At 39.8% G+C, this 17,575-nt stretch overlaps 1 protein-coding gene across 1 annotated transcript in view; it reads left to right on the top strand.

The window, feature by feature from the left end:
* sh3rf1 (SH3 domain containing ring finger 1) overlaps positions 1 to 17,575 on the top strand; it is a 50,483-nt gene that overhangs the window by 15,388 nt on the left and 17,520 nt on the right. Inside the window, exons 3-4 of the mRNA XM_085397362.1 lie at positions 14,170 to 14,445; positions 14,941 to 15,036. Coding sequence (XP_085253488.1) covers positions 14,170 to 14,445; positions 14,941 to 15,036 — 372 coding nt within the window. The remainder of the gene's footprint in view (positions 1 to 14,169; positions 14,446 to 14,940; positions 15,037 to 17,575) is intronic.

The following is a 17,575-nucleotide window of genomic DNA, read 5'->3' as shown; positions in this document are numbered from 1 at the left end:
CTTTGGTTAGTTTGGGATGCCAGACACATGAAGGAAGGCTAGCAGTTACACGTTACATCTGCACTGAATTAGGGTGGACTGGCCAAATACACTCACACACTTTGCTAAGAAAGCAAAAAATGGTCACTGCTGTGCTGCTCCTTGACTCAGAGAACAGATGCAGTGTTTGTGCCTTGGCCTTTTTCCAGGACTGTGTCAATATCCTGGCTTTGTTTGTCCACTGTAGAGGCGTACAAATACCAGCCAGTGCAAGCAAATGTTCTTCAGTTGACCACTGCTCTGACATACAACAGAGCAATTGAAAGATAAGCAGGTATATGAGAAACATGCACACATTAAACAAAGATTACTGGAACACAAGATAGTAGTGGTTATAGTAGGAAAAGTAGTCGCCCAGCTTCTTGTCAAATTTCCCTTTGCCTTGCAACACCCTGAGTAAATTAAAGTCAGCTGAAGCAGAGCAGAGCAGGTGGCTCACCCTGAATGACTGAGAGAACAAAAGGCTACAGACACTGCATGCTTTCACCAACACAGTGGAGAGTAATGTGAGGAAATGCTTAGTATTCAGCTCATATTGACTAGTACTCAATACACAGATACTGTGACATTTGCGAACTAATCCCGCTGTATCTTGGATACAAGTTGACTTCCTCTGTGCTAATCCAGGTTATTAATTATTATTATACGTGACAAAAGAAGCCTGTGAGCTCAAAATCTCACTAATGATTGAGTTGATTCATTTTAATCTAGTTAATGTGCTGATTAATGAGTTGCTTTCTCAGAAAATGTTATCATTGCGTCTACAGGAGACGACTTGTAATCCGTTTCAGTACAAAAATGTTTAAATAGTTTTACAGTGTAATCAGAGGTTGTGTAATACTGTAATTAACTTACGTGGACTTTCCTAACGTGCATAAATTTAGTTACTGTTTGACAGACAGCTTGATCTGGTCTACAAGACTGTAAAGAGCTATACACGACTTCCAGTAAACCATTGTAATTAAAAACACCTGCGGCCGTGAAACAAACTGCAGTTGGTTTGTTTATGCTAACAAAACACTACAGTGACTGGGAGACCATCATACATACTGTTGTTATTATACTGGCTCTCAGGTATACAAAGTAGACTTACATGAGACCATAGTTGGTATAGAAGATTGACTTATCTTTATAGTTTAAGTAGTGAAATGTCTTAAAGCTGCATTTTTCTTAATGGCCAACAGGGGGTGAAATATGTGGTTACAAAAATCTTTCCTGTGTATAGAAGTAAAGAAGTCCCTCAGTTTCCTTTTTGACCTCAGTAAACACGTTCCTTACAACTTTATGGGCCCGATTATTAGTTTAGTTTCATATTGAATAGAACCTTTTTCTCTATTTTATAAATTTTTTGCATTTGGTAGAGTCAGAACGGGCATGCTGGGGTGCCAGTTTAGCTCAGTAGGCGAGCAGGTGACCATATTCCACATGGCCAGAGTGCAGCGAAGCAGGTTTGAGTCCAACCTGCAGCTCCTTGCGGCATCCTGTCCTCCTCTCTTTCTCCCCACTTTCCTGTCTATCTTGACTGCTCAAATATCCAGTAAAGGCATAAAAATACCCTTTACATTTATAAAAATTACTTGAGGTAATGTTAGTGGGCGAGGAAGTGACGCTCTGCCTGCAAGCTTTAATCTGTATTTTAGCTACACTGGATCATCTGATGATGTCTAGTTCATAAACTTGGCTGGGGAAGTAATTTTAAAAAGACATTTTTAGAAAACATTCCCCAGAAGAATGACATTTAAGGGTTTTAGTTGATCCCACAAGCCAGATGAAGACCTACAGGAGTACCTATGACTCTGTTCATATTGGTATTGTAATGTCTGCAGGCTTTGCGTTGTGTACAAACATGCTTGTCTTTACTTAGAAAGACGGTTATTTTTTGATGTTTATGATTAGTGGACTCAATTTTAGAGTTAATGTTAGTTAGTATTGCTCACTGTTCAGGCTGGGACCTGAAAATAGCAGCAGCAGAGGACACAGGAGTGCATAGAAAGTCCAGCCCAAGTTCTTCAAACAGAGGCAAGACTGTTATAGGCAGCAGAGGTTCAGAAAGTCTTTAGTTTTTAAGTTGGAGTCTGCTGGCAATTAAAAGGTGTTTAAAACATGAAAAATGCTGCATTGAGCAGTTCTAATCATTATCAGATTATTGTTTTTGGCACGTCAGTTGTGTGCCCCAGTGATTTCTTGCCCCAGTTGTTTTTGCGTTGCTAAATTAGCCTGCTGACCAAATGGCAGTGTGTCTGTGCCACAAAGCTATATTATAGGTTCAGGAGGGCAAGCGTTTCTTCCTCTCTTTGCCTCATTTTCTTTTCAGTCTTTGATCTCGCTCTGTTTCTTTTTAGCTTACATTTTGCTTCCTCACTCTGTCTGCTCTGAAATTTGAGTGGGTTCCTGTGAGAGCCAGTGTTAAGCACAGTGTATGAACTGGCACAGACTTAAAGAGTTCTGATCTTTCAGTTTCAAATCAGACAAGCAGACTGGGTGATCCCAGGGCCACCCAGAACCAGGCTCTACCCCTCATATGAGGCCAGCCAGGTAAAGAAATCAGCCCATATGCAAAAGGCTGCACAGAGAGACATGCCAGTTCATGTGCAAGTTGTTTTGTTTAAAGCCAGCACTTTTACCCACATGCGTAAGAGCTTCATGAAAACCGTATGTGTGGCAGATGTGCATTGTGTGTGTATATACCGTACTATAAATCCGTACCCCTTTACTTCAGAAATGCTTTCTCTCTGATGACTAATCTGTAGCTTACAAAGTGTACTTGGGCCAGAAACATCTTTTTGAATGTTTTTACAACCTCACTGTGATTACACCACCTTTATACAGAGATATAGTTCCTAGAGCTGCACATGGTATCCTTATGGAGTTTGTACCTCAACTCTAAAAAATATTATATTCTAGTGTCCAGATTCCCACCAACCCTAAATGTACACAGGAGGGCCAGGAACTGGCAGTAAACGGTATTTTGTTTGGGGTCAGCGAGTGGTTACTCCATAGATGTGTTTAGTAATTTGCATGTAGTGGGATGAAAGACATTGTGTCTGTAAATAAATTTCAGAAAAACCCACAGACGCTTTTGCTGACCTAGGAACAGAGAAGAACATGAGGAGGAACAGGAGGAGAGTTTCAAGGGCTTCTGAAAACTTCCTGTTCTTCTCACATGTGATCCAGGCCTCCATCTGGCCTCCAGACTGCCGAGTGTTTTCTTGCCTGTAGACAAATGTGTGGGAAGCAATTTGGTATGTAGCGAGGGAAACAAACAAGCTCAGTGAGTTGTTGTAGTTGTTGGAAAGCTTGAATGGATTATTGCTCGTTTCCTTCTATACAAAATTCAGCCATTTAGATATAGGATTTCTGCCACACCAGTGCTAAACACCACTTGAACTTTATGAATTCTGATTTCGGCATGTTGATTCTGGCACAGTTTTTAGCCAGATATGAACAATTGTTTTTAGCCAGATATGAACAATTGTTTCTGGCTAATCCAGTGTAATTAGTACATACAGTTTATCTCATTTAGTCACAAATGTTACAATTTTTCAAAATTACAGAGCAGCTACCTAAACTTTACTCCCACAAAGGGTGATAATCTTGTTGAGTGTCGCACTTTCTGCAATGCTGAGTACTGTAGTTACTCTGAAAAAGAAGGTGAAAAATTGACTCTTTGGTGCAGTTCAAAAACATGAGCTTTAAAGGGGGTGGGAAGGAAACAGACTATTTTTCTAGGCTAGTTGAAGTTTCCAGCCTAAGCTTTTTTTTTCTTTTTTTTTTTTTAAACACCCACTATAAAGCTAAGACTTATTACTTAGATGAGCATTTTTCCTGTGTTCTGTCTCTATGCAAAGCAATGAGAACCGGCCAATGGCTGTAGTCTTGTACGATGAGCCAAGACATGAGGGTGACATTGATCTTTTCATCTAAACCTTGGCAAGAAAACAAACTGCATTTTCCCAAAACTCTCAAAGTATTTCTTTAAGGTGGTTACTTCCATTACTTTGCCACTATGCTGGGCCCCCATCTTCGCTCTCTCCCAGAGTAGGATACTGTCTGGAGTTTGAATGACTCTCTTTCATAAGATTCACTGCATTGTCAAGAGACCCATAAATAGCTTTAAAAAAAAGTCCTCCTGTGTGGCGTTTCCATAGAAACTCGAGAATGGAAGTTTTCCTTTTGTCTCAGAGTGAGAGTGAGACAACAACTCCAGATGAGTAAGCTCTGTCATGAGGCTCTGGTGTGACAAGAACTCATCTCAAGGTCCCTGTGTGACGCCATTATTCTAATGTCAGAAAGTAAAACTTTGGCATGTCCTGCTTGTTACTTCCCAGTCTTCATTTTATTTTAGAGGTTGACCTGCCAAGTGAATTTTCTACATTTCAATATTATGTAATTGAGTATTATATAAAAAAAAAAGAAAAGAAACTAATTTGTGCCACTGGTAATTAGCATTACCAGTGGCACAGATTGGGACTATTCCCATAAGTAAAGCTAAAGACCTAGCACTGCTGGAGGGTAATGGCATGCTATTCATAAGCCTGTGTTTCTGTTTTAAATTTAAGAAACGATTTACGAGGAGACACACAGAAATTTAGACTATCATAATTAGTGGATGTATCTCGACGGGTAGCTTCGGTGTAGTCATCTAACCTCTCAGGTTCCAATTTTTTTTTTTTATATTGTACAGTAGATCGTACAATAATAGATACAGAGAAAAACCCAACAATCATTTGACCCCTATGAGCAAGCACTTTGGCGACAGTGGGAAGGAAAAACTCCCTTTTAACAGGAAGACACCTCTGGCAGACCCAGGCTCAGGGAGGGGCGTGGCCAATTACTGCGATCGGTTGGGGTGAGAGAAGGAAGACAGGATAAAGACATGCTGTGGAAGAAAGACAGAGATCAATAGCAGGTACGATTCAATGCAGAGAGGTCTATTAACACATTGTGAGTGAGAAAGGTGACTGGAAAGGAAAAACTCAATGCAGGCTACGTCTATTGCAGCATAACTAAGGGAGGATTCAGGGCCACCTGGTCCAGCCCTAACTTATACGCTTTAGCAAAAAGGGAAGTTTTAAGCCTAATCTTAAAAGTAGAGATAGTGTCTGTCTCCCGAATCCAAACTGGAAGCTGGTTCCACAGAAGAGGGCCTGAAAACTGAAGGCTCTCTCTCCCATTCTACTTTTAAATACTCTAGGAACAACAAGTAGGCCTGCAGTGTGAGAGCGAAGTGCTCTAATAGGGTGATATGGTACTACAAGGTCATTAAGATAAGATGGGGCCTGTGGCAAACTTGATACACTCTTTGTGATTAGACGTGTAAAAAAAAAATGTCAGAAGATGGAATAAACTTAAATTGTCAGTGTTGTATTATCTGAAAAATCATTTGCATCATGTCGGGTATAGCAGTTATAGTTGTTAGAGAAAAATGTGAATCGGTCAGGCTCATATATACACCAGATGTGGCAATCGGTGTCGCAATGGTTCTGATAGGTGTGTCATTGTGCATCAGTGCAGATTTAGGTTTGTAGACATGTCCCTCTCTATAAATAAAGACATACAAATTGAAGTTACGGACAAATAACTTCAATAAAGCTTGAAAACAAGTGCTTGGTGTGAACCATGCCTAAATGACAACCTTCAACGGAGCTTAAATGAAGTGTTTTAGAGACGCAGAAAGCTGAGCATGGATACGCATCAATTCATCCATACACAAGGAGACAAATTGACTACAGATGGAAGAATTTCAGGACTCTCATTTATAGTGGGCGTCCTAAAAAGATCTCACATAGAACAAAATGTGCCATCCTGCAAGAATTGAAAAAGAACTCATGAATAACAGCAAGACACCTGCAGGAGTCTCTGCAACTTGTGTCTAGTATAAGAAAGATTTGAATGGAAGTAGTATTAATGTAAGGATACCATGAAGAAAGTATTGAACATTGAGTATAAAACATTGGAGTACATTTCGTGTTTGCAAAAGATTACCAGGTTATTTAACAACTCCTCTGTGACAATGTTCCCTTCTCACACCAGGTAGAGGGAGCATCAAGATTTCGAGTGACTTTCTTACATCGGTGCATGATTGTCTTTTTGTTACCAAGAGAACAATTAAATTGAATTTATGTAACACATTTGACAGGATAATGTCAGGACAGCTGTCTGTGATCGGAAGATTAGGAGTGGTTGAAAGAGCACATAACAAGACATGGACTCAAAGCACCTGAGTAAATCAGCGACTAGTTGTTGAAAAAGAAGAAATTAATATTTTTGAATGGCCAGGTCAGAGTCCTGACCTGGATTAAAATAATTATGCCACATGACGTAAAGAGAGCTGTTCATCAGGATATCAGAAATATTAAACTGAAACGACTGCATCTGAGGAATGATCGCTGTTAACCATAAGAAGCTACAGGACACATCTAATGGAGCTCTTTGCTCAGGGAGGCTCTACAGGTTACTAAAGTCAGGTACTTTTTCTAGCTTGGAGTGTGAAAAGCAATGTGTGTGCCATTAACTTAATCTGTAGTGTAAGTGTAAGTTACTTTGATAGCAGTCAGCTGATCTTGGCAATTTCAGAAGAGCTGTAAATGCAAGATTTTTTTTTAGGATGAAAACAGACCCACTGGTGCCACCAATAAGCATTTAATATTTGGAAGAAACCTTTAAAACGCACAGTCCATGGAAACACTGAAAGGAAATGTGCAGTAAAATAAATCTTAGGACAAAAAGTTTATAACACTAACAGCTTCAGATTTTCTGGATCAGATTGCTCACTCGTGTGGTTGGCACATTTTGTTTAACATCTTGGCTCTTTAACATCTCTCGTTCCTGGCTTTCATAAGCTTGACATCACTGCCCTTTGTATGCCCCTCTTTTTTTGTTTCTGCATTTCATGCCAAGAAACTCTTAGCCTTTTAGACATTATGCGGAAGCGGTGATAAAAGCCCACTCTGCAATGGTCATTAAAAAGACCTTTAGGAATCAATTTAAACTAATGGAAACAAGATGGCCTGAGAATTTTTCACTCCCATCATGTGTCAGTGCTTGTGCTGCAGCGTTGGTGGCAAGATCTTCACTTAACAGCAACTTGGTGATGAACAACAAATGTCCTATGACCACCTGGTCAGTTTGGCAGATGGAGCCTGTGCTGCTCTTGTAGAACGCTTGACATGTCTTGGCCTTGAAATATTTGTTGGGCAAACCAGACGGACAGACACCCCCACACTCCTCCCCACACCCCTCCCCTCATACACACACAGTTTTGGCAGTAGTACCCCTCTGCTCATTCTTCCACCTCCTGCTGAGAATCTGGAGGTGCCCATATGGGAGTGGAGTAATGTCTGGCACTTGCACATAGGGGGTAAAGGTTTCTGTCTGCTGTGGTTACACATAACCCTTGGACTGCTGACAGAGCAAAAGTTAGCTGTATCCCTGATGTTGCAGCTGTACACACAGATTGTGTACAACAGAAGCAGTTGTTACGCAGTGTAGAATTTTTCCTGCAAAAAGAAATTCCCGGAAACCCCAAAATGTAGTTACGAGAAGAAAACCAAAGGGGAAATCCTTCGTTCTACTTCAGTGATGTAATAAAATTATTTTTGTAATTAGGCCTTCACTTATTATGCTGGATTTGATTATATAATCAAATGTTACAAAGTTAGTTCTGATCTCATAATCGATTAATCTTCTAACAACAGTAGTTCCCTGGCTCCCAAGCACACAATTCAAAGATTGATTTATAGTTGGGGAATTATTGACCGCTATGTGAAATATCACATACTGTGTGAGTCTAAGTCAGAACATCTGTGTATCGGTGAAGTTCCCACTCGCTTGAACTTCAGTCACGTCACTCTCGGTATGATTACAGAGTGATAAAGTGGTGAATGATGTAGACTTCTGTAATAAGCAAACCTAGATGGAAGATATTAACTGAACAGCTATAGTGCCGTAACAAGTTGTATTTGTCTGATTCATGTTTTGTCCTTATTTTTACAGTTTTTTTTAATTGTACAAACTATTTTTGTCTGTTTCTGTTTATACGTACATGCGCGATAAACGAGTGTAGCTTGTGTTGAAAAAAAAACCAAAACAAAACTCTTTTACAAAATAATCAGTATTAACAAAAAATAAAGGATTTTTTTGGTTAATATTAATCATTTATCAATAAGTTTTGTTACATTTTGCATTTACTAAAGCATGAGAGACATTATTGTTTATGAAATGTTCAAAAGTAACTGTTTTGTTTATTTTTGTCAAGTACATGTTTCCCACATATAGACCTTACTTGGGTAGGCAAACCCCTTGCTCTTATTTTGAAAGTCTTGGCACTGCTAACAATCTAGCTTCCCATCTCTTGTTTTAAATCCTGCTACCTGGCTGGCTAGGTCCTTGTTGAGGTGTTTCTCGTCATCTGTCTGTCTGCGGTTGGATGATCTTCAGCTCTAATGAAGTGCAGCTGGCATTCATAGTCCCTCCTCTCTCTACTGTAAGCTGGTGGACCAATCTAACCAGAACCTGCAGCAGGTGGAGAACTGGTTCATTCATATGCCACTCATCAAGGCTAAAGAGTAGAACAAAGAGTGCCGTCACCGTCTACGGCTCAAGATGGTGGAGTCTGAGTCTTTCCATGGAAAGAGAAAACTCAGTGAAGAGGCAGTTATTTGGTTCTCTATTATTTATTGTCACAAAGTGTATTCTTTATTAACTGCTTTAGAAAAGCACAGATGTAAAACCTTTCTCAAGTGCTCACACGTGCTAATGCATGAGTGCCCTGTGCCCCCCGTTACCTCCTCGAATACAGTCCTAATTCTGTGGGAAATGCTGAACTCACTGCCTGTAGTGTATGTGGACAATTATTCTCGCAGCTGTGGGTAGACACCCTCCAAACAGCGATTCTGAGCCAGGAAAAACCCTGCAGTACGTTTGATCATGTTCAGAGTTTATTTTTATTTTGGAGAGGTGGTTGATTGCATGAACCTTTTCGTCATAACAGTTTAACAGTGTGCTGGAACCATGTGCAACAGTCTCACAGAAAGGTCTGCTATATTTTCTTTAAAACGTCTCTTGCAAACATGACATGTGTAAAGGCAAGCTGTTAGTACAATTATCCCCATATGACCTAGTCTTTCCTCCATGACATTGCATACATTTTATGCCTGCCTACTCGCTGGTTGTTGACGTGTTGCTGTGCTGTAGAGTAAAACTCGAGTAATTCAGTTATAATCCAGTGTTGTGGAAGGGAACACTATAACAGCTAAATCCCTTTAGTGCACAGGTCTAATTGCATTATCTGCAATACAAGAGTTATTGCTCACACCAGCTGATGCTCTGCACATTTGGGCTTGGCTCTCTCGCTTTCTCTGATCTGTCTGTACCGCTTTCCAGTGTATAAACACAGGTTAGTGTTCACAGCTTCTAGTGCAATTTTCCCCCACTTGTTACTGCTTATACATCACACTATAACATTCATGTTTGAAAACTGGGGAGGAACCACAAGTCCTACTTTTGTGTCTGATTATTCTTTTGGCAATTACTTTTAACTATGACAATTTCTTATCCGTTTCCCTGCTTAATGTTAATCTCATTGAGCTGCATTAGCATCTTACCCCCGTATCTCCATTGCTGCTCTCCATATATCTGTCACCTCGGCACCATATATTTTACAAATCGAGCAGCGAATTTTACCTTCCAGTTCAGTTGAGTCTTGTTTCATGTTAGTAATGTTGCTGTTACCTGGATCCTGAGGATTCAAGTTGAGTTTCTTTTCACTGGGACACCCTTTTTCCTTTGCTCTTTTCCTTTGACTTTTTTTTTTCTTGGAGCAGTTCCCACATCAGTTGATTTAGCTAGTTGCCTGTGCCTGTTTGCATGCCTTCCAGTTCAGATTTTAAAAAAAAGTGTAATGGAAGAAAATATGAATTCATAAAACCACAGTGGACTGGTGCAAACTGTGACTCTAGTTAGTCAGTCATTGTAAAAATACCCATAAAATGCCTAAAATTCAGTAGCACAAGAGGACAGATTCTGGGTTTGAAAAGTGAAACCTCAAGCCTTTATTTCTTATACTGACCAGCAGGTGGCGAGCACTCTGGTTGTTTAAAAAAAATATAGTTACAAAAATGTATGGTTTCATTTGGTAATTTCAAGTCATATTGAATTTAACATAATGTTATTTTGTAAATTATGATCCCACTAGACTCAAAAACGATAATAGAGTGGGCTTTACTGTGGGATTGACATTGAAAGCTAGCCTGTGAGCTTGTAGCCTCAGTTCAAGAGATGCCCTCTGTAATGCAGGCCTTTTACATTTTCTTTTTAATTATTTATAATCTGCAGTGGTGCTTTGTTCACCAGAAATTATTATTTAAGTTTTGTTTTGGGGTAGCAATAACAACTACTACAAGTATTAACAACCTAATGCGGTCTAATGGGGTTATGAAACAGCTGCCTGGTGTAACTTGTGCTTTCTCAGTGCTCATACTGTAATTATTTATACGGTGTCTGCAAACCTAAATATTTCTTTCACCACACCACTTATCTACTATTTTAGCTGAAATTTAGCAGCTGGGTGGTATTAAATTGTCTCTAAGTAACACTCTTAGTGATTTTGGTGTTGAAAAATTAATGTCCCTCAAATGTCTTGTGGCCTGCAAACTATCTCTTTTGCTTTTTGGGGGCTGAAGTGGGATTTTGCTGCTGTTGGTAATCATGGATTATAAATGTTTAAAGAGGCTAAAAGTCATTAGCCATCTGCGTATTCTTAGAGTAGCGACCTTGTGTTACAGCAACACGACAGTGGCTGCTGTTGCTGTATAATCACTTCTATAAACTTTCACTGCAGATGTTGAACAATTGAAGGCTTGTAATGAAAAAAAGACGACTTGATTTGACCGTGTGTTGTAGATGGCTGTTCTCTTGGCTGTCTGGCAGTTGAGCTTGAAATCAGGACAGCGCTTTTTCCACAGCAACATTCATCCAGAGATGTACACTTCCCATCCTGCCCCCAGGGAGGGGTTAAAAGCAATAAAGATGAGAATGATTTGTGTGCACTTGTGTGTTTATGTAATGTGTGTGTGTGTGTGTGTGTGTGTGTGTGTGTGTGTGTGTGTGTGTGTGTGTGTGTGTGTGTGAGAGAGACTTTTTTTTTTTTTTTTATAGCATTCATGTGGTTGACGCTCTTTAGCTCGCCATATGTTCCTGTTAGAAGCTTCTTGTGCTCTCCAGGGTGATGTTTGGTCAGGGTTGATGGTGCTTCTTTATGAAAGTCTCCTGCAGAAACAACAGCACTGTCTCCATGGATTCACACCGGATATTAGCCCCCACCCCCAGTTTAAGACAGTCTTATGCACACTCTTGCATCTAGCTTCCAACAGCTTGTTTCTGGGAGATGATGAACTAAGTGGGTGCATTATAAAATAAATGAACATTTTTCTATACTTGAAATCATTTAACGCTACTCTAGTAGAATAAAAAAAAAATACAAATATGGAAGTAGAAATTGGAATAAGAGTGCCTCCTTTCACCAGGCATGAGGGGGAGATTGAAATCACAAATTGGTGGTAAAGGAAGTACCCCTGATGTGTGTCGCGGGTTTGTTTTCTGCTTTAAAATCATGCCAGGATTGCTTCAGAAGTACTGCGTTTCGTCTGCATCAGGTCCTTTATTTTGAAAGTTGACTGCACGCCTCTCCTGCGTTTGTCTTCCTCTCGGCCTTGTCTTCTTTAAATCTTCTTTAAGTTGTTTTTAAAACTCTCTTCAGAACTGAGAGCTACTTCTGTGTTTGCTCAAATCACGAATGTTATCCTGAGTGGGCACGATCAGCTCTAGTGGACAAATGAATGAAGTTTATTGTTATATTCAGTGAAAAGCTCCATCAAAAAAAAGAAAGCTGACAAAGCATCCATTGCTAAGGTCCGTTGACCATATTATTATTTTATCTATGCATTTTTTTTAAAAATGGTCCAGATTGATGAAATTATTTGGAAAATCTGAAATTTACATGGCTTTCAATGAGCCTCTTTCCAGTAGAGTTTTTGTACTTTATTAGCATGTTGAATGACTTTTACTGTGTACAGAAGCGATTGCATAAGAGTGCTGATTTTGGACACTGCGCTACTGCTGAAGGGTTTTTATTGAGTCCTGGCCTCAGTGTACAAACAAGTGGTTACAATTGTCCCAGTTTGAGGGGGACAAGCATTTTATATTTACAATGTAATTATATCCACTTGTTTTTGTATGGCTTGAACCTGTTCTGTCATTTAAAACAAAAATGTCAGAGTTTGCACTTTCATTTGCATTTTCATCACGAAACTCCCTGCCAGGCCTGGGTGGGCTCAAAAGCCCCGTTTCCCCCTGAAAGGAGGCCCAGTTCCAGTGCAGTGTGCAGGGGGCTGCAGCACCGCTCCTCCCCTTTCTCTGTCTCCCACAGGCTAGACCAGCAGAGTCGGAGAGCGATTGGCTCTGTGCTTCAGGCTGGGTGATTCTCTGCAGCAGGGCAATGTCACCCTGGCTCACCATCATGGTTCACTCTGTACTTTTACTCTCCACTGAGGCTTTAAACAGTTCATTAGTTTTTAACAAGACTGCAGAGCTCCAAACTCTGCTTTTTTTTAACCCCTCACTCTCTTGTATCTACTTGAGTCTTCATTGCAGGCTCTACTCTGTGTATTTTACACTATCAGTTTTTTCCAGTCTGTTTCATAGCATTTGTGATTCTGATCACTCCAAAGGGAGCAGCATGATAAATGGTGGGGGTTGTCTGGACTGAAGCCTTCCTCATGGACACCCATCCTGAATAGAGAACATTGATGCTTCTCTATCCTCTATGCTGCTTCTCCCCCTTACTTGCTGTCCCTCTTTACTTGGATTGTCATTGCCTGAATGAGCCTTTCAGGACTCTGGTCTAGCAGGCTGAGATTAAAAAAAAAAAGTTCCTCTGCAAGATAAAGCGAGCAGGGCCCTGAGCCTTCTGAAGACGCTCTCTCCTCACAACCAGCCGCGGCCACACTATAAGTGTGAAAAGCACTTGTTGCTTTTCCTAATCTCGATAAACGGGTGAATATATGCGTAGTCCACAAGTTCTGTTTGATCAGGCTTTGATTGCATGCAGATTAATGGTCCTTTAGGAGAGTAGGTTTGTCAAAATTCAATCTTCAACCTTATTTTGAACTTGTTACAGCCCTGAATACATTCATGTAGGGGCTGAATGCATGCTTGTGAGCTACATGTCCGCCACTGCTACGGTCCTGGTGTGGATTCTGTCCAATTTCCATTTAAAATGTCAGACTTTATTAATTTTTCTTTACCGTTTTTTGTTGTTCCAACTAAAGAAATGTTAAAACTACACAACAGGAAATGTTTTGGAGCATATATGGAATTTCACTATATTGTACAATAACATCCATCCATCTATCCATTTCCTGCTTAAACAGCTGAAAAAGATAAGTAGTCGTAAAGATAAGTAGTAGTCCCACTGGCTCCAGCACTGGGCAGAAGAGACTAAACAACCCGTCTGATTTCAAGTCAGACTTGACAGGATTGGACAGGCATTTTATTTACATGACTTCTCTCAGTTTTCACACCAGGACAATTAAAAAAGCTGTTTCGAATTATAATCATTTAAAATGTTATGTTTTATAACTATTGTGGTTGCTGTCGTGCACATTTTTGGTAAGAAAACACGATTTAAAGTATTCTGTCTCATAAATGCAAGATGCTTCTAGCATCTACTTAAGAGTCAGTTAAAAATTCACACAAGCCATTATAAATTTAAACTGTGGATAGTCCTTCTGCCACGTTATTCATCATATATACATGTCATTTAGCTTTTTTTATCATGATTTTTATTATTTATTTTTTGCATTAATAAGTAATGACTTCTCTAGATATCTGCTGGCTGCTGTGGAAGTCCTGAGAAATTGGCCATTGTCATCAGTACACTGACTTGTGTTTGTTGGCTGTTTGCTTTCATATTGATATTGACTCATGAAAACCCTGTCACTCTGCATCTTTGCATCATATAAGTGTGTTGTAGTTTCTCCTACACATGCTTCAGGCACAAAATGATTGAGCTTTATATGCAGCTGTCCACAACTAAGTTTTTCAATCTTTTCTCTCCCCCTCGGTTTTCAGGGCGTACCCCAGCTCCCGTGTGCCAAGGCGCTCTACAACTACGATGGCAAGGAACAAGGAGACCTCAAATTCAGCAAGGGTGACATTATCATCCTGCGTCGACAAGTGGATGAGAACTGGTACCACGGTGAGATGGGTGGAGTCCACGGCTTTTTCCCCACCAACTTTGTCCAAGTTATTAAGCCGCTGCCACAGCCGCCACCTCAGTGCAAAGCTCTCTATGACTTTGAGCTCAAAGATAAAGAGGCCGACAAGGACTGTCTGCCCTTCTCAAAGGTGAGGCGCAGCAGCACTGCAAACCCACACTTCTGCCACATGGTCAGTGTAGTAAAACAAAAATACCTCTCATTACAGTGACACTCTTTCTTCTAAGCTTTCATTTACTCAGGTTTTGTGTGTATGTTGGAATGTCAGGGTTGTTGACGCCCAGAGAAATGGTTTAGATTTTCAGCCAGACTTCTTGATGAACAGCTGTAATTAGGAACGTCTTAACTACAATAATTAAGCAGTTATGTCTGTCCAGCTGTTGGGTCATGGTCTGCTGTTTATTCTTTCATCAGTTTGTGCCACATGAGCAAAAACCTAAACAAGCTTACTAAGTATTTTTCCAAACACAATGACCCCTGTGTTTTTACTCGTGGGCATGTACCGTTTAATAAAACTTTGCACCCACCTCATTATTTCTGTTCAGTGTTTGTTCCTCAAGGATGAGCAACTCTCTTAGTTAGCAGTATCCTTAATGAGTGTTTTCCTGTCTGTCTGGAATTTCAGGACGATATCCTGACTGTGATCCGCAGAGTAGATGAAAACTGGGCCGAGGGAATGCTGGGAGATAAAATTGGAATTTTCCCCATCTCGTATGTTGAGGTAAGACGACTAACGGGACTCTACAGTGTCACCAATCGCTCCAGGAGCAGGTGTCTCACTAAGATCAGTTCCTTTGAACACCTTCCTTATATATCTCACAAAATATGTATGATACTCCGCATCCTTTTGAAATGCTTATGTTTCATTGAACCATTAAAAACGTCTTTGAAGATTTAGACAGTCGCGGTCTCACTGACAGTCTCGTGTAAAAGCTTTAGGAATAATTTAGACTGAATTAAGCAAATCTTTGCCCTTGAAAGATCATTTCATTTTCACTTGAAGAAACTGTTCACGTGAAGATCAAATAGGTGCGACTCGCTCTGCAAATGTCTGCCTCCTCTTAAATATGCACTCATTGACCACTTTATTATGTGCAGCTGGGATTTCCACACACTGGGTTCTGTAGAGTTTGCAGAGAATGATCAGTTTCCCAAATATATAATACGAAATGGAAATCGTGGATCCATCCTGCTTTGTGTCAGATGTTCAGGCTGGTGGTTGTGTTAAGTGTTCAAGATGTTTCATTGGTACATTTTGGATTAGTTATACCTACTGGGCTGAGCTGGTATGTTAGCCCTCTTCAACCTTCTTTTGATAGCAGATGTAAACCATAGGAAGCAAAAAACAAAAGTTTCCTAAATGAAACTGTTCACATTTTTGGATAATTGGATGATGATGTCTACAGCTGCTGACATTTTTTGTTTTTTGAAATTTGACCGCCTCAAGTCACGTTTTGTGGTTTAATTAGAAATCATGCACCTCTGTAGTCAGTATATCTCCAAAACTGGGCAACTCACCAAAATAATCTATATAAATTATTATAGAAACATTATAGATTTAAATGCATTTGGTGGAGACATGGTGTCCATCAATTAGATTGCGGAAGAATCTTGAGGTTAGTCTGTGCAAGTTTTTCAAAGCTGTGACAGTTGTTTTTTTGTTTTTGTTTTGGCATTTTTTTTATTTATTGCTGTTGTATGTTTTCTGTCCTTTTATACTCATATTTTTCTACACTGAGTGGGGGTTTTGCAGAAGCAGAATGCAGTGTTTCCAAGGCTATAAATCATTTTGTATCTTAACAACTGAAACTGCAGAATAGAACATTTTGTTGTCTTCTCCCCTCGATGCTAGGCAGTCGTTTTTCTGGTTTCATAAACAGTGGCAGAATCATAGCAAATGTACAGCAACCTAAAATGTTCTTTGTCTCTGCATAACCAGTGAATATCTAGGTCATAGTTTTTTTTTTCATCGCCTCAGGGGCTTTTTTTGCGTCTTCAGTTGTGCATATGAATTAATCTATAAAGTTGGCCTTATAATTTAATGAGATGAAGGGCTCTCACCTGGTGCTTTGCTCTTAATCCTGCATGTATATTTGTTAATGTGCTGACATGTCAGTGATGAACCTGCACAGGATCTGAGTGTAATGCATAGCTTTTATGTCCTAAGTAGACAGAGCTGCTTGGGGCAACCTGTGACAGCAAGTAAGCACACCCTGTGATTAACTGAACCCTTTTTAGTGTTGCTTCTTTGATTTATACCTCACTGTCAGTCATACATTATGGTGCCTGAAAGGGTTAAAAAGCCTGTGGTTTCATAGCTGGCTTTGAACCATCAACTCTTTCAGACTAAAGCCCCCTGCACAGAAGATGTATCATGAACAGCAGAAATATTATAATTTAGTATTTGTTTGTTCAGTTCAGTTTATTTTAATGTATTAAAAGTCATCCTTAGTCATATTAGTCAAAAAAAATGTGTGCACAAACCTAATGCTAATTGTGTTGACAAATTTGACTAAAGGTAAAGAGGCTGTCTTCATATTGTAGTGTACTTTAGTGTGTTTTGTAAGGGAAAAATTGTCAAAATTATTGCTTTTTATTATTTTTAGTTTGGTTAAACCACAGACACACATGCCAGGAAGACATTCAGTGACCCCTGCCCTGTAACCCCCAGCCACTGGGGGAAAAATGCTTATTGTTTGCCTACTGGTTGGCGAGAGGTTTGTGGGGGGTGATTTCTGTCACTGAGTAAAATTGGTCACAAAGAAGGTACTGCGCCAAAGTCCTTGTGATTTCTTTGATTGCTGATCACTTTGATTGCTGTGGTCGGTCATAGTTTGTATGGAATATACCGATTTGTCTGCAAATACTGGCTAACTACTCCCTGACTGATAGTAAAACTAAAAGTGCAATTTAAACCAGAACCAGAGAACTGTCTTCTTCAAAGTAAAAATTGCACCCTTTAAAATGTGTTGGCACAAGCTTTCATCCCATGACAGGAAGCAGCCCCAAACAGCTACTCACTAACTGGTCAGGGGATCCGCTTTTTTTTTTTTTTTAAAACTAGCGATCAAAGGTTGCCATGGAGTTGCCAACTGGTCTCTAGGCCTTTGTGACCGAGGCTTTAACTAAGACCTTGTTTTGGTTTTATATAGAAAAAATAATAGTTATCTTAATTTTATTTATATGGCATCTTCACAAAGTCCTTTTACAAAAAAGCAAAACCAGAATACTAAATTCAGATGGGCAGACATCAGGATCAA

This window comes from Rhamphochromis longiceps, linkage group LG23 (assembly GCF_057381845.1).
Source record: "Rhamphochromis longiceps isolate RC_006_pf linkage group LG23, R_longiceps_female_GT1.1, whole genome shotgun sequence".
In the NCBI taxonomy this organism is placed as follows: Eukaryota; Metazoa; Chordata; class Actinopteri; order Cichliformes; family Cichlidae; genus Rhamphochromis; species Rhamphochromis longiceps.
Note: the sequence above shows the minus strand (reverse complement) of the source record. Positions and strands in the feature narration are given on the sequence as shown.